The sequence below is a fragment of the Stegastes partitus genome, unplaced genomic scaffold (genome assembly GCF_000690725.1).
Source record: "Stegastes partitus isolate 25-593 unplaced genomic scaffold, Stegastes_partitus-1.0.2 Scaffold64, whole genome shotgun sequence".
In the NCBI taxonomy this organism is placed as follows: Eukaryota; Metazoa; Chordata; class Actinopteri; family Pomacentridae; genus Stegastes; species Stegastes partitus.
Window position 1 is genome coordinate 579,797 of NW_007577795.1, and position 20,912 is coordinate 600,708.

The 20,912-nt window shown below is 40.1% G+C and overlaps 1 protein-coding gene across 1 annotated transcript; it reads right to left on the reverse strand.

The window, feature by feature from the left end:
- Positions 1–616: 616 nt before the first annotated feature.
- LOC103353203 (abhydrolase domain-containing protein 2-A) lies at positions 617–20,753 on the reverse strand. The gene is made up of 12 exons (XM_008276055.1): positions 20,581–20,753; positions 17,449–17,535; positions 16,899–16,933; positions 16,471–16,686; positions 12,736–12,911; positions 11,178–11,345; positions 10,441–10,624; positions 9,323–9,415; positions 8,559–8,660; positions 8,249–8,318; positions 8,057–8,141; positions 617–4,677 (listed from the first exon to the last, which is right to left on the reverse strand). The coding sequence occupies exons 4-12, from the start codon at positions 16,677–16,679 to the stop codon at positions 4,469–4,471; spliced, it is 1,296 nt and encodes a 431-aa protein (XP_008274277.1). The 5' UTR covers positions 16,680–16,686; positions 16,899–16,933; positions 17,449–17,535; positions 20,581–20,753; the 3' UTR covers positions 617–4,468.
- Between the last annotated feature and the right edge of the window lie 159 nt (positions 20,754–20,912).

Below are 20,912 nucleotides of genomic sequence, written 5' to 3' on the forward strand. Positions count from 1 at the left end.
ACCGGTCAATGCCACATCACAGCATTTCCACCTAAAAATAAAAAATAAAACTACAGATTACAGTCTCAAAAACACAGATTCAGACTTCCAGGATTTCATACATAACAAACCTAAAGAACCAATCCTGTCAACTTGCAGGGCAGGACTTACTGTATCATTATTCTCCTCAGAATCCCATTCAAACATGAGTCTGAATTACTTGAATGCAACAACTGGACATTGTGTAGCGTAGAGTAGTTAGAGTTGAAAGAAAGGTGGGACTTTATTCATCTGCATATTCTGGAGAAAACAACAATGTAAAGTCATTCTAAGTTGAGAAAAAAAACTAATATCAGAGATAAGCTTTCATGTGTTAAATCAATGATGCTAGAGGGGTTTAAAACTATATTGTGGAGGATGTAATGTCATGTGTCAAACCCAAGAAGCTAAACAAGTGTAGGGGGAAATATAAAGGACTTCAATGCTGCCACCACAAGGGGGCCTAACTGTCCACGTCATGATAATCCCATTGTTCAATCGCATTATTTTTGTCCTTGTTTGACATAAACTTGACATTAAGCTTCTTCTTTTACAACATTAGTAGTCTAATTGTCATAGTAAAGTGAAAAGAAAACACTTTTTTTTTCATTTGAGAAAATAATTTATTTTGGAACACAATAACCATGTTTCCTCACATAACTGGATCACACACACCACTGGTTTCCTTCAACAACAAAAAAAACACCCAGTGTTCGGTATCTGAGTACATCACGTTACGTGCCCCGTCTAGTCGTCACCACACCCCTTAACCTTCCCTCTGCAAGTTTGTAAACACAAAATTAAAGCTGTGTAATGATTGCTGTATGTTAACACACTGTGGGCTCCTGTCCACTTGCTTGGATGTGCAGATAGGTGATGATTTTAAAAGATAAACGTTCTTACCGAGATGTGGTTTTTTTTGGATTTATTGAGATTTCAAGTTACTGGGAATGTTTGAATTCTTCAGTTTCCAAGCAATTAAACACGAGCCCACAATCTTGATGATTGAAGCACTGGGGTTAGCATAAATACACAAGAGCACATTCTCATATCAATACAGTAAAACAACATTTCAGATCGCACACTCCATGAGGAAATTATCTTTATGTGTAGGACATGTTTTGGTCTAATATACCTTGACACCATTTCCAGTCACATTAGTGTTGAAATAATTAAAGAATCCCTCCTGGTTGGTTATTGCCTTTACTTTTTTCCATCCCTGGTCCCTCAAATATTTGAATATACACTATCTTTATATATCTATTTTGCTTTTTCATTGTTAAAGTGAACAAGTTTTGGTTTTTGTAGATCAGAGGTGGTGATATGACAGTATGCATCTACTGCATGTTCACTCATCAACACACGCTCTGCTGCATTTGCACAAGCAAACAAAACAAGAAAGTCATAACAACAATACAAAATACAAAAACAAAAATACCCAAAAATAATTAACTAGAAAATATAATACATCCAAATCTGCATTTTCGTGCAAAGTTGGGGAGAGGCAAAAAAACACAACCTTAAAAACACAAATGGCTCCTACTGCAGAAACTGGGTTTGTGCTGGTGTCACCGATAGTCTTTACATTTTTCCACGAGCAAGAAAAAACTTAAACCACACCTGATTATTTTTAAAAAATGAGAGCTGTGGACAGGGTGAACCATGAACCATATAATCTGACTGCGGGTGGATGAAAGGATGTTCGCCACGAATGACTGGCAGTTGTAGTTACGTCTCCCCTCACGACTGATGAAAACAGCGATTTGTGGTTTGAACAATGCTGGATGACGGCAAAGAAAGAGGGTGAAACACGTTATTAAGTGGGTCGGATATCAGTCGGGAGGTCACGGATCCACAGTACGTACAGTTTCATCGTCAATGCTGTAATAAAATGTGGTGTTTTCACTTTCAGATTCACTAATTCAGTCATGGCAGGCTGATGTCACAGCAGGTCCTCGTCTCTTTTTTTTTCCTTCCAGTGTGTAAAAATGATTTCAAAGAGCTCCACGCAGCGGAGCGGGCAGATTTCACAGGAGGTGAAAAGAAGGCATTGATATCAAACTGGTGCTTGGTATTTGGCAGATGCCCTGAGTTGAAGGAGATAGTGTTGGATCAGTGATTCCCCCTTTTTCTTAAATAGCCAAGCCAGCATTGAGGAGATTAATACCTGGATTTTACAGTATTTGCTCTCCTCTAATTTCAGCCAATTACACATGAAAAAAAGCAATGGATCTTTCTAAATTTGGAACAACAGCAGTGAACTGAATCACCATTACAATACTACTACTGAACGAACTTTAATGCTCAGGATATTTATTCTTAAGGCATAATGACGGATGTTTTCTAGGTTCCTCAAGTAGCATTGACATATGATTCTAATAACTGAATATATTTTTACATTCTGCATTCCTCTACTGATTTGCAGTGTGTACCTTTATATATTGCTCTTCCAATTAAAAAAGAAAACAACCACTACTTCGATATACAAATACGATCACCCAGGTATTATAAACACACAAGTCTTGGCCGAAACAGCTCAACAAAACGCACTGTTGTCGATCACTTTCAAACCACCCACGTGTCTCATCACAGTGTTCAGTAGCAGGTTTTAGAGCACAGATTTCTTGGCTGGACTTTGCCTGGGAAAAAGCTTCCTAAGCCCTTACAGCAAGGTTTAAAACAAGTTCTAAATTTGATTCAGGTTTTCAAAAGTCCACAGGTCCCAGTATTGCAGTATGATTTCATCCAGAACAGGTTTGTGGTGATCTTTCATTGCAGTTTTTTGCTGCTGTGTTGCAACACTTTCCACGCTTAGCCAGTCAATACAGTCTTCGAAACAAAAATATTCTCTAGAATTAAAATCCGTCTTCTCTTGCATGCCGCATTCTCCATCGAATTATACAATATAACAATCACCGGTATTTCTTTTTTTTTTTTTTTTTTTTAAACAAACAATCCACTAAAATAAACGTTAGAGTTAGCTTTGGTATCTTTAGCCCTCCTACTCATCATACCTCACAGCTCAGAATACATATATATATATAAAAAAAGCTTAAAATATGCTTTGCATTGCTAAACTGTCCCTTTAATAGCACCACATGGGCCAATCAGTGGACTGCATTTTCAACATTTCAAAACCACAGGATCGTCTGGAGGAAAATGCAAAACTGTACTAAGATGTTAGAACCACATGAGGTGGGTTGAGCGTTAGCCTCTGTGCCGTAAGAGAAGGATATCTTGGCTGGAACTGCAGCTGATCAAAGGCAGAAGAAAGAGTAAGAGGGCTCAAAGACACTGACAACACACGACACGGGGAACGTTTGAGTCATCTAACTTTTCGTTATCATCCTTGCTCCCTCTAGTTTTTCTCTTGCTGTCACACAGAGAGCTAAACCATTAATAATTTCCATACCTGCACTTTTGACTAATGAGAAAACAAAAAGGGGAAAAGAAAAAAGATTGTGGCGTACAGGGTGTAAAGTGCTTTGAATCAAAGTGATAGTATGCGACCGTGGGAATGTGCACAGATCCCATCTGGGGTTGATCCCGGGTCATGTCTGGTAAGCACTGAACACTTTTCATTTCAAGCGCCAAACAAAAGTGCCAGGAGGATGTTATGAGCTGGAAATAACATGTAAGATCCCACCGTAATACTTAATTTTTCTACTGTACATTTTCTATAAACAACAGAGCAACAATTCACCCAAAAGAACAGACATTATAAGGGCCAGTAGACTATGAACAGAGAATCCGGATCACACCAACCGAACACGAGGACCACACACTCCGTCGTGGGTCTTTAACTCTCGGTGTAGACAGGCGCACACTGACATACTCACTACATCAGTGAGCAACACACATTCACACATACATTCACACATACATACAGACATACAAACTACAAAGATGCTGTGTTGGTTAAGACAGCAGACTAGGCTTTATGGCCTTGGCGGTGATAAGCAGTGAGCTTCTTACAGGTGCTGTAAATGGGCACCGACTGCAGCACGGTCTGTAATAGGAGGCTTCTTGTGTGCTTTTGTTTCTCACTGGACTACTCTAAAGTGGTGGTCTCTCTTTCCTGTAAATGCCAACTTGACTTAATGTCTGGTCATATTTGGTCAACGCCTCCTTTAGCCAAGTGTCATTATTGTGTAGATGTCGAGAAACAAAATGTTCCTGCTCTGAGTCCTCGCAGCGGAAAAGAGCACAAAGGCAGTTAGTTACTTTTCACATACTGTAAGGTGATGGTGATTACAAAGGGGGGAGGAGGGAAGGGGGGGAAACTGTGAAGGCGTATGACCGGGAAGTGTGGGTCGGTAGTGGTGATTAGCACCGCAGGAGAAGGCAGAGAAGAGAGAGCAGTTTAAGGTGTCTCCTCAGTGCAGTGTGGGGAACGTGATGTTGGAGAGGGTGTGAAAGGAAAGAGAACGAATGAGAAAGTTACACAGTTTTATGCTTTTTCTTCTACGCAGGAGCCCTCACTCAGGTGGCCGCTTTGGCACGGTGGTTTCTGTTTCTCCCACTGGCAAATGGCGTTGGCGTATCCCACAATCACTTTGTCCATCCAGGTGAGGGGCTGGGGGAAGAGCACGGCACCCTCAAAGAAGCCCAGGTGGCCTCCGTGAAGCGTCAGGGCAAAGATCACATTCTGCTTCTTTGCTAAAGGAGGAAAGAGTAGACAGCAATTAGGCTTCTGTACTCTGCACAGCGTGTCGTCGTCGTTTGAACACCAACGCTGGACACATGCCCAAACATGGGCTTTCCAGGAATTATTTCATGCCTGTACGAGATAGTGAGGGTGTGTTTGCATGGTCAGAAAGATAACAGTATGACTACACTGAATCAATAGGTTTCTAAAGATGCAGTGTGATGCACTAGAAAAACACACACGTCAGTAAAAGAAGCTTTTCTTCTTCTCTTTTGCAACTGGGAGGTGATTTTGAAAACTATATAAACACACTGATATAGGCGTGCCTCGACTGGCAGGTCTCACTGGATGACAAACTCGACTGTTGGAACTATATGGCCAAAAGTACGTGGACACGCCTGTCTTTGCCGTTGTGCACCCAGACAAATGTTTTTTGTTTTTTTTTACTTGGCTGTGGAAGAACTTGACTGATCTGCAAATAGCCCTTATGTCAGCTCTATCACACATCTTTCTGCCATACACCAGGGCTCATCAATGCTTCTATGGCTAAACACAGGCTTACCCCTGCTGCAACATTAATGTGCTAAAGCACCATATTATTGTTCATGCTTTTTGGGGTGAGATATTTAAGAAAATCAGGATCCACTTCACTGTGCTGCCACACAGAACCCTAAATATACATTACAGCATTGTTGTGACATTTGATGCATTAAAGCACCAAAGTTTACAAAGAGCAGAAACCCAGACAGTCAACATATAAACCTATATATAATAAATAGATACAAGCAGATATAGAAGAGGGAGTAAATTATTGCACAGCTGTAGCATGGTAGCAATGAAACAATAAAACATTTAAAACAAATAAAGCACAATTTTAAAGCACCAGCATGTTCAAAAAAGCAGAAACAAACATGTTTACAGGCTTAAAAGGGCTTAAAAACTGTATTAAGGCCTAAATTATGCACATTTATGGGCGTGGCCACTTTGAGACGCTCTGCTGTCAAGCTACTGTCAATGTCTTGCACATGCTTCTGTAGTACTAAATGAAGTGAGACAATAAACATTGCGCAACTGCTGTTTAAAATCTTGATCAGTTTAATTTTACTTTACACTTGAGAACTCTAAACTGTCGTCCAGATGTCAAAGCTCATATTCAGAGTGCAGGACGAGAGTCAGATCATTCTCTATTGTCTGTGTCATTCTAAACACAGACGTCACTGCAGTGAACGCTGTTCTCTCTTTGCCATAACCTTCCCTGCAGTCTGAACAAGGTGACTCAGCTCAGATTCTTGTCAGGGTGTAATGTTTAGATGTCCACATACTTTTCCAACTGATGTAATCGTCACACTTGACAACCTACACACCGGGCTTTAAAGCTCCAATAAAGAGACCTATGCTTGATGAGCAATGCTACATCTGTGCTCTCTACACAAGAAAACGTAGTGAATCCATTCATACCAATTTTCCATCATTCACAATGAATAAATGTTGAAATTCAAAGTAGGTCATCTCCACACAGCTGACAAAACATTAATCTCATTGTGACAGCTGTATGAACCTCTGGAGCGCTGCAGCTGTGGACGACCAGAGCAAAGTGTTCTCATGAAAAGGACTGGCCTGGATCTTTTCATTCTCCTGTTCTTATCTGGGTTAGTGGGGGAGCATGATTTGCCTGACTAGCGATTAAGATCCCAGAGGGCTTTCACCGCTGTGCACTATTCACGACAGTCGCTGAGCTGCCCTCGAACAACTGAGTGCTTGAGCAGACCCTGGAGCCACTGCCTCAGCAGGGTGCTGAGTGACAGGTGGGAACAAAATGATCTAAAAAAACACCTCGTAAGTTAAAAAAAGACACTGAAGCTGAAGATCTGAATACTGGGGCACTTCATGCACTGTGACCTGACTGAAACAAAATACTGCTTCAAGATTTGACTTTGTTTCACTGTATTAGAAAAACAAGAAACAATAACCTCACGTTAGGAAGAGGGTTAGCTTTCCTCGTTTAAGTATTCTTACGTTATGTAACATGATTGACTTCATAGTAAGCTGTGCACTCCTATCAAGCATTTTTAACCCAAGCTAATTCGAGCATCAACACACAGCGCGTGTCTTTCTGTTGGGTCCTTTGCCAGTAGCTGCCTGTCTGAGTCACTGTATCACATTTTAGACCAAAGGGGCAGCTGATCCACTTTCTGTAAGTGTTGCTCTCCAGAGTCATATATGTAGGATAGAGTGGCACGTACTTCCAGTCAGAACCCACTCACCCTCTCACACACACCCTTGCCTGAGGAATTTTCCTTTTCCAAAACAGTTGAAGTGGTAAGTAAGTTTAAATATAGCACAGGCTGAGGAAAAGGAAGGCTTGATAGACACTACGTAATGTGCAGTCAGTCTGAGTGACTGCCTTTTTATGTTAGGTAAAAATGAGGTTCAGACTTTGTACTCAACCTATTTCCGGGGTAAGATTGGTTTTAGGAACCTGTGATGGAGTAAAACTCACTTTAAACAGACAGAGGGACACTTATACTTGTAGGTGAGTGTTACAGCTGCTGCAGCAGACCAGAAAACATTACTCATAGACCTGAACTCTGCCCCGCCCTGCCCCGGTCAGGGTGCGGAGACAACTCATCAGAGGGCCTTTTTGCAGACGTGGTTTTTGAGAACCAGCGTTGAGATTCAACTGCAGCAGTTAGTCAGACAGGACAAGCCTGCTGTATTAATCCCCAGATTACAGGGAACAGTGAATGATTGCTACAATCTGTTTGCAGGTGCATGTACTAATTAAAAATGTTATCTCTAATTCTGAAGATTTTGTCTGTTGCAACAAATATTCAGCATAACATCTTTATTTTCATTACTTTTCCACGTGTCAGTATAATCCAGCATCAGCTTATTAAATGACCATACACAGTGTAAGACTTGTACTGCTTTTTTGCACCTTCCTTTTCTTTGTTTGCAACCGATTTAGCTCTTTTTAAGCACTTTCTCCCCTTTTTTTTCTTCACTTTTTATCAATGAAAGCATGTTGTGAGCTGATATTGCCAAAAGACGACTCATTTTACTCTGAAGTTTACTGAACAGCATATTCAGAAGTACCATCTCTCTATGTGAAAAACAGTTTAAAACAAACCGGTCTATCAGGATATTATTCATTTTTGCCGGTTTTAAACTAACACACATATTTCGGGTGTCTTCCTTCAGGTCATTAGTTTGGCTCTTGGATTGTTTTTTGACAACAAATGTAATCAAAGATTGACAACAATAAGCCTACTGCCACACTCACAACTTGCCCACGCAAATAAAAGATCATAAGAAGCTCAAAAGTGTGACTTAAGGTTGCTAAAGTGAACCTGGTGTGCTGCTGTTGTCATATAACATGCTGGTTATTACCTGATAGTGTGCGAGGGATGGTGAGCAGTGAGTCATGAACCAGAGGATCATCTGCAGAGTTTACTAGCAGCAGTGGTACATTTACCTGGAAACATAAGAATAACATTTCATACATCAAACATGTACACAAACAGACCAAAGACAGAAACATTATTTGAGAAGGTGTGAGGTGCAAGTGAGAGCAGTTCTTACATTGTGAATATAATGTACACAACTCTCCTTCTCATAGTACTCTTTGAGAGAACTGTGGCCATGGAATTTTCTGTTGAAGCCCCCCGAATAAAGCAGCGTCGATTACAATCGAAGAAGAAAAGTTCAGCAGAAATGACAAGAAAATCTTAGTTACTGCAGAATCTCGATATTTACAAATGGGTTAACATTATTTTAAGTAACAAGTAAGATACATACACGAGTTGCAAAAACACAGATCTGCACTCTACCACATGAAAAAACTGACAGCTACAATTTCTGCTCGAAGCAATAAAACGTTTTATTCACATACCTCATGATGTTGTCGTCGATCTGCATTAGGGATGTTGCCGTGTACAGTCGACCTAGTTCTGTATCGATCATTTTGACTGAGCTCCCACCAAACAAACTGTGTCTGTAACATACATGAACATACTTGTGAACACAAACACACATATCGGATGACTTTTAAACAAATTTCAGCAGTCCATAACTTAACCATTAGTACTACAATAAGACTTTATTATTACCACAGTGGGAAAGTGACCAAATCTATTTTACATTGTGACATCAACAGCTACAATTTTTGGCTCCCATTTATTTCCACTTATCATAAAGCAGAATAAAAGTTAATGTCTCGACCTGTTTAACCCACACAGATCTGTTATGTGCCACTACAGTCCAATAAACATGACCGTAATCAAGATGGATTGACATTGTCTTTGCTGGATCAAAAAGGTGAACCATAGTTTTAAGTTCAAACTAGGGGTCAACCGATTGATTCTTTCAAGGCTAATACAGATTATTGGTTATCAAGAAGACATTTGGAAATGACATATATACCTTATACAATACACAATTGCAGTGCTGTTGGTTGGACTACAAATAGAGGTAGCTGCATCAGAGCCAAAGTAGTGGTTTTGATTTTTTGTTTTTAAATCTAAAAAATAATGATATTGATAATAGCAAAAACACTTTAAAAATTGATTTGTTGACCCCTACACCAAACACCATAAAATAAGGAATGAGAAACTGTGGGGAAGCATTTTGCATTTTGTGGAAGGCCAACAGTGGTACCTGTGTGAGAGGATGATTTTCTTCATGTTGTCTGCCATGAGAAAGTTATAAAAGCGTCTAAACTGATCCCACTGCAGGAATGTTTCCTGGGCCCTGTGAGATAGAGACAAACACACAGGAAGTTAGCTTTGTGCAGCCTGTCTGCATTCCAAACAACACTGAATGTCCTGTGTATAATCCTCTGGACAAAGAGTCACACTGGTAGAGAGCAGCGATCCTGTCAGGCATCAGTATGCAACTCACTGACAGAGACAGAATGAAGCAAAACAACAGCTATTGACATTCAACAAATTACCAACCATTAACAAAAAAAATCTATTTCACTTTCCTTGTGGCTTTTCAATACAATCTGATGTCCAACAAAACTGTAAAAATAATTTAAACCCTCAGCTCTCAAGGAACACTGACAGGAGAACGGTTTAGGTTTGGACAACGATTTGAAAGGAGAATTCATTAAAGGACAAGAAACTGCAAATCCAATTTCACAGAAGGCCAGTCTCTGCAACACACCATTCCCCTGCTGTCTGAATCCAAACTTTAACAGACTCAGCCTGTCAAGTCTGCCAAGAGATGCTGGCTGCATTTAAAACACAGAAGGTGTGGCTCAGTCCAACATGAACACAGAGTACAAACGCCCACATGCACTAATGCTTTAAACACAGCATCATAATACATTTGTTTTTCATGCGTGTTTCACAAATTTGACTCTGTGTGCACAAACTCACAAATCATGCACGCTAAAAAAAATTAGAGCAAACCGAGGACAAAGTGAATGAATTAGTGGAGAGCAGTATCCAGCACTAAAGTCAAGTTTTTATGTGACTGTTGCTTACATTTATTAAAGATCCTAAAAGTGACTGCTATATCAAAACAGTACTATCATTTAAGATTACTACATTACTACAAAAGAACAGCTCAATGATGAAACAGCTGCACAGACTTGTTGGGTAGACTGGTGAATAAATGCGTGATGACATTATGCAAGCTCTAATCATTTTGTGGCATTATGCTGAGCTTCATTTTATATTTAGAAGTGTGTGTACATCAAGTGCCGGGGTTCTAAAGCGGCTTTGATGAAACCATGAATTTAATTAAGAGATGAGAGGACAGCAACCCACCTGAGAGCGCTGTACCCCTGACAGACGCTGACACAACACAGCACTCGCTCCTGGTTCGTCCTGTTCTCGCCCAGAAACTTGCACACAATGTTTCCACCCAGACTGAACCCCACCACGATCAGCTGGGTCTGAGGATACGCTCGCTTGATGTAGCCCACCATGGCCGCAAACTCCCATGTGCACCCTGTAAAAGAAACAGTATAGAGTTACTACTCAATACATACAGCGATACTTCTGTAGGATGGGATGTTTTTGTTTCTGCTCAGCACTTTTGGCTGAAGGTGCCCTTAGCTCAGGGTATCAGATTTGTATCTCTATGAGCTGTTTCCAAGTAGCTCAGGTCTCATAATCCCTATTTCTAGAAGTTCTTCCATAAGCTCAATTAGTGTCTTAGCTTTTAACTTGAAATATGTTGTACCAGGATTGATCCGAATTAAGGAAAATGAAAAATACATTTCACCAAACCAGAACAAACAAATAGATCCAGAGCTGCTTGGAAATAATTCTTAAGCTGTGCTCACTGCAATTAAATGGCTTCTGTCCAGAATTTGTTAAGCTTCAACCACATGAGAATATATTACAAGACACCAGCAGGCTCAGCAGACCCAATGAAATACTTTCTTTGTTTGAAAAACTAGTGTATAATTTCTACACACCCTTTTGAAAAGGTGCCTGGGGGGGAATGTGGGTTCACAACTGCAGTGAAAAAAAAACTTAAGTCAGCGCCATAGTCTCACCATAAGTGAACATGCGTGGAGAGGTGAGCTCGATGTTGGGAAGAGCTCCCAAGTGGTTCAGCACAGCACAGCGGTAACCATCCTTCTGCGCGTAATCCACGAAGGTCCGGATGTAGTGCTTCTCACTATGGTTACCGATACCGGGACATATCACCATGGTGATGTCATCTGGTGAAACAGGAGAATTTGCCAATTAGAAATAGGTAAGTTAAGGAGGAAGGTATGTCACTCTCCTAAACAGAGATTACCATAATAAAAGGAGCAAGGCCAAGCATGGCAGCCGATCCAAAACAAAGGATTAGGTTGTTAATCTGTCAAATATAGCTTCAGTCAAAGTAAAATAAAAATAGTAGTGCTACTTTTTTTGGGCCCCAGATGTCATGTGAGGCTTAAGCTTTCTGAGACAACCATCAGATCAAAGTTAAGGTGGTAGGGTCAGGGTTCAGCTGAGGCCTTCAAAGAAAGGAATCCCTCTCTAAAACGGTCCTCACGCAACTGCATTACTACTGCCAGATTTAAGGACCAACAAGTCAAGAAAGAGTCAGTCCTGTTAGCTGACCTGGAAATCCAGGGAAAAATAATCCAAAGCTGACAATACTCTACTGGCAAAATTACTTAATTTCATTTACTAAATATCTCAAAACAAGCCCTTTTACATTTTTCTAATACAGTTATATATAAAAGGCACAACAGTTGGTCCCGGAGGGTTTTACATCTAATGGCATCCTCTATCTATTCCTGGCCTTGAACAAGCAAGAATTCTATCAGGAACAACAAAATGGGAGAGACCTCAGAAAGATCAGCAGAGAGATCCCTCATCCACTCATTAGGGGTTGCATCAAAAGACTACAGAGCTACAGTTTAAACAGTACAGTAGCAAAAAAATAAGTGAACTCTTTGGAGCTACACACAAATTATACTATTATTGTCCACATTGAACACAAAATGTGAACATTTACAGCGTAGGTTGCTACGCTAATGGCTTAAACAAAAGCCATTTGAAGTCCAGTTAAAACACCTGGACCTGCACATTCAGTCCCAACAAAATGTGTATTTAAACAGCCATGGTGGTGTGTTGAACACTCTGTTCTCCAGCCATGGCAGCTGAAAAAGCTTTTGTTGCCTTTTTAAAACAGCAGAGTTTTTATACACACCACTGATTGAGTAACACCTCTGAGACAAACACCAAATGAAAGAAAACATACCTCAAAGCCTGTTGCAGCCCATTTTGAGGAAACATATTGTACAATGTGGAAAGTTTGCCAAACGGTGCACACTGTTTTCAGATTGAACAAGCTCCTGGACTCAAATCAATGAAACAAGACTGGAAGTGTGGGTTGGCCCACATTAGAGATGCGATGTAAGATGAGAGCCAACGTTCTCAGAATGTGGTCGAGATAAAGCAGCTCTTAGACTGTGATTGTCGAAACTTGTGACTTAAATCTGATCATATTAATGCAGATAAACCAGGTAACTCCAAAGGGTTCCTATGTGTTTTCTTGCCACTGAACTGTAAGTGTTTTGTTAACAAAATGTAAATCTTGATTAAACTAATCACCTCCAGTTCGATGGTCCCCCAGTGGCTCAAAGAGGTCAAAGGTGGCAGTTGCTCCGTCCTGCATGGGTAAATACTTCCTGATTCCACTGGGGTGAGGTGAGCTCACCCGCCCAAGTTTGCCGTACAGTGCCGTCTGGAGGTGACCGCTCTTACCCCACAGTAAGGGAGGAATGTACCTGGAAAACACAAAATTGAGCTCTGCTATGAAATTTGATCTAGAAATATGAGCTTATCTTCTAATGCGCTTGATAAGAGCATAAGGTTAATGCCCAGAAACGACATCAACACAAAGCTATCCTGAGCACAGATATTTGCATTGCTGGTTTATGACACGGACATGAACTTTCTCGCACATAGTTTGCATACAAAGTCACATTTCTAGCGGCCAACATTCATCAGTGTTTCATGCCCGTCTGTTGCTGTGTTTTGCTAAGTTATGCTCTGTATGCACACTTGAATTCCAGTGACATCTCTGTAGGAGTGAACTGTAGGAGTCAAGTCTTTGGATTATGTAATGTTCCTCTGAAGTATTGCGCCTTTTGTTGTGCATTATCATGAATTCCCATCTTATTTCCACAATGAGAGCAAAACAATGTGAACAACTTGACAGGAAAACCTTTAAGGATGCTGTTTTTTTTTTTAAATCAGCTGGCCTATTCCAGCATGTAAAGCAAAGCAAAGCCTAATATATTGAATATTATAACCATGGATGATTAAAAAAAAGAGCTACAGGGACAACAACTAAGACAACTTGCTTTTAATGCCATGTAAAACGTGACACTGTAACTCATTAGTTAAGAAGCTAATTAGGGAGGAGTTCAGGAGCATTTTATGTTACATCTTTAGTTATAGATAAACTAGTCTCCATTGCAAACGTAATCTTTCAACAGTGCCAATCCAACTGATTTAGTGTTTGGAAATGACACATTAGCAAATATTTAAGTATCTGTGTTTCGTTCAGTTATATAACATCCTATCGGGAATTTCTCTTGTCAGAATTGCTGACAGTGAAGTGAAGAATAGGCCATCTGAGGCAATGGGACGAGATAAACAAGATCAGCTTAACTCTAAACTACAGCACAGCCGCCACGTGGACATTGGTTGTGTTAACAGTACACAGACCAAAACACGGTAAGACAGTAAGAAGCAGCAGAGCGTTGAGGGTTCAGTAACATCATAGGTTACACAAGCCCTTTAACCTGTTGTTCCTCATCTGTTGCTGTGGCTCCAACAATTACTGTACCTAGTAAGTACACTCTTACATAAGCGAACTGCCAATCAAAAAAGCAGACTACCTCCATTTGGTGACAATGTAATCACCAACAGCGTGCACTGTAATTGTAGCTAAAGCTTAACCACTCTCTTCTAGAGGGTACTCTGCTTAATCTATGACTACGGGAAGAGGATAACCTCATTGTTGTAATGTGGATAGGAAGATAAGCACGCAGCCAGATTAGCTGAGTCCTACAATGGGAGGCAACAGACAACTTGTGTTTATTCCCGAATATAGTTTAAAAAATCCTCATTAATAAGCCCAATTCCTTTTTGAAATTTAAAACATGTATAAATACAGAAAAACATTTAAGTTAATTATAACTGAACACACTTTTTATTTCAGCTTAGAAGTAAAACTGATATAACAAATGTTAAATTAAACATTGTGTGATTAAAACCTGTAATTTTCTGTAATAAATGATGTTACGAATGACAGCAAGTTTCAGTTTCTCTTCGATTTGGGTGATGGGGAAAATCTTTGGTTTGCCAAATTTGCATTTTATGAAGCGCTAAATGTCACCTTTGTAGGCAATGTGTGCGCTATTGTCCTTCACAGCTATTAGGTAACAGAAAAGGGGAAACAGACGCGGAAGGGCGGTTTGACGAAACGAAGATCTAAAGTCCAGATCAAAGTCCAGAAGTAAAGTTCAGCGTTCTCTGCTTGTTTGATACTTGGTGAAAATCAATAGAGGCTGAATGGATTGGCGTCACACTATGCTAAGTGTGCCAAAGAAAATTAGACTATTTAAAGTTTCAGATGTTGCTCTGTTTACTTTCAGTGCCTGCCTTAATATATTATATATCTGTAACATCACTGTTGCCTTAACATCAAGGACCAAAAATTAAAATACAGTGTAAAAACTTTCACAATCAGCTTCGGCATATGTGACTGTAACTTTTTTTTTTGTCAACTTTAAACAAGTTTCTACAGATAAAAAAATAAAGTACTGCGATTCAAGTTATTTATTCTCGATTGGCCTGTAGACACCCTAGTGTGCATGTTCCCAAACTGTTGCCTCTGTCAAGTTCACAACACCCCTCCATGGTTTCCACTGTATAATTGATCTGTTATGCAACGACTCAGGGTGTCATGAGTTGCAAACGTGACTCCTCAGCAACAGAGATGATGTTGAGAACCACATTAACAATGCAGACAGGATGTTCGGCTTTCATATTTCTACACGTTGGTGTATACGTGTCTGTGTGCTGAGGAGAATCTGACTGTTCAGGACGAAATGATAACAAGTCAGACAAAAATGTAAACATCAGTGTGGCCTTATGATTCCCTGTCCACGCAGCTGAAAGGCAAAGGGCTCAGTAACAATCGGTTATATAAGCAGACACTTGTGATGAACGCTTGGAAAGAGTCTCCCTACAGAGCTGAACATTGCCATCGAGAACTGCGACAACAGTAGGACAGGGACAGATATGAGAAAAAACTGTTAAATTGACCCTGTGAAATGGAAGAGAGAGCTTTTCCTACAAATGACAGTAGGTTTGAGCACTGCTGCTAATCTGGTTTAGCCTAAATAAAGGGAGGACGTGTCTGTTCCAGCAACCGCAGGTTTGCATCAGTTATTATGACATCAGACATTAGAGTGTTTGTTTCATGTTCGCATCCAGTAAAATGTGATGAAATTACGAATTAGCTCATAGATAGAGACTTTGTTGTCATTGTGCAAAATACAATGACACTTGCGTGTTAACTTACAGCTAACAGCAGCAGTGCAATACAAAATAATATTAAAAAACAAATGTGACCCGATATTCAGTTTAAAAATGCTTTCAGCTGTTTACAGAGGACTTTAGAGACATTTTAGGTCACAGGGTTAGTCAAACTAGTCTCTGTTTGCAAACATAACCTTCCAGCAGTGCTGATCCAACTGAGGCAGTGTTTGGAAATGGCACATAAGCAAATGTTAAGGTATCTCTTCGTCACCCTTCTTCAGTTACATAACATTGTATCTGTATTTTTTCTTGTTAGATTTGCTGACGGTGAATGGAGGTGCTACTAACCTAGTTCAGCCTACACAGGGAAGACTTGCCCTCTTCCCACAACCACTGGTTTGCATCAATTATAAACTCAGATGGAAGAGCCAAATTATAGTCGACATTACTGATGGGGAGACTAGCATAGTCATGAATGCAAATCCCCTTTCCCTGTCATGGATGATTCCATACCATAATGCAAGTGTGACAAACCCGGTCTACATTTGGGATACCACCCACCCTCCCCAACAGGAAAAAAAATACAGCCTCGTATTTAATTCATGCTAGAACTGATGGCAAAGCCAGACATTCCTGGTACTGACATGTGGCACACTCAGGAACACTGATGACAGATGGGACCACTGCCAGACAAACTGCTACCTTCACTGCAGCCACAGATGGCTGAGCAGCAGCAACATTTCCATGGAAACACCTTAAGTGACAGGCACAGAGCCGAAAAATGCAACTCACTCTTTGGTCAGCTGAGGACACGACTTGAGGAGAAATCGGTTGAGGGGTGTGTCCTGGTAGGTGAGGTCCGGTGGCGCGGTGGGGCTCTTGAGGTTTAAGCAGCGGACGATGATGTAGAGCACTGTGGCCACTGCCGCCAGCTTCATGCCGTCGAACATCGCCGGCAGCTCTGGAGAGATGGTGTGCACGTCTGAGTCGTGGGTGCTCATGATTATTCTGAAAAACAAAAACAAACTTTTAGTATTTTACCCAGTGAAACACAAATTTCTGTAAAAATACAACACAGTCTTGTATTCAGTCTTGTTATTTAAATACAATAAAAGCACCCATGACTTGTACAAAATGCTAAAATGATTGAGTTCTTGATAAGCTGGGATTAAGTCAGAGACGAGATGAAGCAGAGAAATATCTGATGATGTCTGACTGACCTAAATATTCCTCTTGGAGCCTTATAGCAACAGATCTGTGGGAATACGGAGAGAGAGCAACTCAGTCAGATAAAGCACAGTGAGTTATTTAACACACTCACCTTAATTACATTACAGCTTAAACAGTGCCAATAGGAAGCCTTGCCACATATAGGATAATGGTGCTGACATGACTTTAAATAAACCATTTCATACAGCAGACACACACTGATTCTTGATTGAAATCAGTTCTAAGGCCTTACATCAACACATTCACACTTTAACACAAAAATTAACACTCTTGAGTATGAACAAGTCAGCTAAGACAAGAAGTTACAAAAAAAACAGGAACTTCAAAGAGTACAGAGGCCCCAGTACTGCTTGTTACCACGAAAAAGGGAAGTTCTGATACATGATTTCCCAAAAATAGATCACAGTGTTTGCATTGTTCTGACCAAGTAAACACATAAAAAAAAATTCCATAAAAGGTAAATGTAGACTTTGGTACAGATGATGATGCATTGCACAACAACTTAGGCAGAAACTGAAAATAAAAAGCTTTTTAACTTACATTTTGTGTTCAAGTTAGCCGCCGATAATAACTTGCTCCAAAAGTCTAAAAATGTCCAGAGGGGAAGTCACAGTGACACGGTCAAACCTGAGAATTACAAAAGAAAACAAACAAAATCCAATGAGAACGTGATTATAACAACAATCAACTTCTCTTTGGTTTTAGGTGAACAGTGTTAGAGGTCTAATCTCTACTTCACAGCACCTTCCTCAATATGCCTGTTGTCACTACAGTGATTTAGTTCAGTGCTTAAATTAGTTGGCTAACTAATTCTGATATTGTAGCAATACCATACCTAATTACATATGCAATTATTTACAGATAAAATTGATAAAACGAATTACTGACAGGTGAAAAAGCAGTGGAGTCACAAAACAGAGGAGAGAATGCAAGACAGCCAGGAAGCTTAGAAGCTGGAAAGTTGCTTAATTCTGGATTTATTTTTATTGAGCTGAAAAACACCCATCCAGCTGGATTTTAAATAAACAGAAGATATGCAGAGAACCCTGTTTCTTCTCAAATAATTTGTAAAGTAATATTTATTTGTCTTAGGAATCCAGGAAACTCTGATGATTATTCTGATTATGATTATTAAAATTATAAATTAATTCATAAACGTATACATACAAAGTCTGTGTGTATGTGTGTGTGTTTGACGTTCAAGAGAGAAAGTTTCTTTGTCAGAGTTTCCAAATCCCGTTGTGGAATCTTTTGCTTGTCCCTGGGTTTAGGAGAGTTTGCACATTCCTTAAATAATCTATTGTTTTGAGGAATAAACAGTTAATAGCAATACTGGAAGGTCAGACAGGGACTCTTCGTTGTTGTTCTTTTTCTGAGTTCCATATCTCACACAAGTAGAAGGGTCACTGAGATGTTATGTCATTATCTAACCAAGCCCTTCCCCCTGGTGTAAAAGATGGTTTATTATTCATCCTTATCAATTAGAAAAATGCACATTTTGACATGTCAAGCAAATCTAAGCCTCAGTTTTTGTCTCATTATTCTGAGAAAAATCTCTCCCACTTTCACATTTTGAGGTTACCACTGCTAGCCGTGTCCTTCACCCTATCTCAGTTCAAGCTGATCCTGTCACTTATCTCCAACAAAACCATTACATCAAGCAAAAACACTGTACAAAGTTTGACATTTATGAAGAGTTACCTGATGTTCTCTCTTCATGTCATTCTAATTTACATGATTTTGTTTTATTTCTGGCTGGTGGACAGAGGTCATTACAGACACATGCCTTCAGTGGGGCCCTGAAAGGGAGGCCACAGGGGGTCATGACCATCTTCGAAATCTGACTGGCCATTCCGGTTTCCACCCAAGATGCGATAGGTCAAATTCCTTCAGTGAAGTTTTGGAGAAGCAGCTCCGGTGTTCAAGTGCAGGTCAAAGAGCCAATAAATTATCTTAACAGCTATGCACAGCAGCATGCATAGATTTTAAAAATGTCAACATGATCTAAAGTTCAGTTTGTTGCCTCCAGCGGTTCGTCTAAGTCCTTCCTCTGGGTTTATTGAACAGCTGCAACATGAAACAGCAGCATGATGTGAAAGAAGTGTGCACATTTACACACAACACACCTGTAACTTAAATATTGCTTTTAATCATAAATCATCCCTGAACTGGAGAAAGGATCATTCAGGACATAATGGTAAATGACACTGAGTCACAGTTTATAGGCTACAGTTAAATCATTAGTTGCACAGTGGAATACTGAATGCCTTCACAGATGGATATTAGTTTACTGGAAAAAGCTATACATTGTTTTAACTGAAGTCACAATGTTTTTGTCATTTCAAGTTTTTCACTATTAAGAAGATTTTTCAGTTTAAGAGCAAGATATCTGGAGCAGTGACACTAATGTACGTATGGAAGCAGGAAAGAACACCACCTCTCCAATCAGTAAAGAAAGTTATATTGTACCATAAGTTGATAAGTAAGATTAATTCAAATCATATGTTGTTCTATGAACTTTTTACCCTAAAATACTCCATTGCTCTTCTTCTGGGCTATTCTGAATATGAGTCACCTTAATAACAAATCCACTAAATGTTACATTATTAGTATATGTAGATCAGATAATAAATAACATTTGGTGTTAAATAGGAAGCAAAAGTGGGATTTGTTGACCCTCAGATTGACATAGTTTTCAACTAGCTACTAGAACAAATCATATAAAATGACTGAAAAGCAGTTAGAGCTTTTAGTGTTAACTTTCTAGACTCACCGCTGCTTGCATTCAGTCCTCTTGAATGTGTCTATTGCAGGAGCTGGTATTATGTACAACATGTTCCTATGAAGCAATACCCAGCCTTGCTCATAAGACCTGATAACGTTTGTTCTCTGCATTTATCTGTGTTGTGTCACCAGAGAGAAGAAGTTCCTACATTGCTCTAAGAAAAATCAGAACTTCACACCCACAAAAGCCTCAAAGTAATGGGTTTATACAAGCATTACATGTAAACGACACTCAGCCGCTGGTGCCAGAACTTTCCCCAGCTGCATAAAATTAGCTACATAAAATAACACCACTAATACCCGTCTCATGCACTGCAAACAAACCCCCAGAGCGCATCTGACAGCGGCGTGGAGCTGAAGCAAACAGACAAGTGTGCTTTCTCCGATGCAAGCCGCACTGTGTCGGGTCATAAAACGATTCAATTTGACTCCGGAGCAGCTCTGCTAATATTAGCTCTTCTCCTTTGTCACGACTCACAACAAGCCAGGGAGCCGTTTTACAGCCACAAATGACACAATATTGCACCGAGGTACCGCTAGCTACTATCACATTCACGGACGATATAAAAAGGATGCTAACCGAGCTGCGCATCCGTGTTGTGTTTATCCGAGGGCAGGCCGACAGCATCTTTATTGGCCCTGGTAAATGAGCACCGGGGTCTCCGTTACTGTCCACCCACCCTCAATATTTTTGCGCAGTAGCTTTACATTTTCACAAAATGTACAACTTAAATCTATTTACGCATAACCCGTAGTTTTAAATCTTTTAAATCGGTTTAATCCAAACAAAACCAAAAAAAATCAGTGTCTGGGCGTCGCTATTATCGATTTAACGGTGTAGCATCGCAAAGGACGCGGCAGCTTGCATCGTCTTCGGTATTTACTCACCTCAGCCGAGCAAGTATGAATCGCCTCCTTTCTCCTTTAATAGCGACGAGGGCTGTAATTGTGTTCGTGGCTTTTCATTTGTGTTGCTAATGTGTCTTCAAAGCATGGCAGCACGATGTGTCGCACACCCTCCGCACCGTTTCACAGCCGTAGCTAACAGCACTAGCTCGAGTAGCAACGGCGGTTGCTGGCAGCTCACTTCCTAGAAGAATCCCTTATTTGCATACTCGCTTTCTGATTGGTTAAAATATTCAGTGACGTACAGGTTGGTCAGTTTCCGCGCCCCTTCGGATTTGTCTTTTTTTCGTATTTTCGTATTTTTACGTTCAAAA

Coding starts and splice junctions, on each gene's coding strand:
- LOC103353203 (XM_008276055.1), bottom strand. CDS start 16,679: ATGAGCACCCACGACTCAGACGTGCACACCATCTCTCCAGAGCTGCCG. Junction 12,912..16,470: donor TGTCCTCAGCTGACCAAAGA/GTGAGTTGCATT, acceptor TGTGTTTTCCAG/GTACATTCCTCCCTTACTGT. Junction 8,142..8,248: donor GTGTACATTATATTCACAAT/GTAAGAACTGCT, acceptor TTATGTTTCCAG/GTAAATGTACCACTGCTGCT.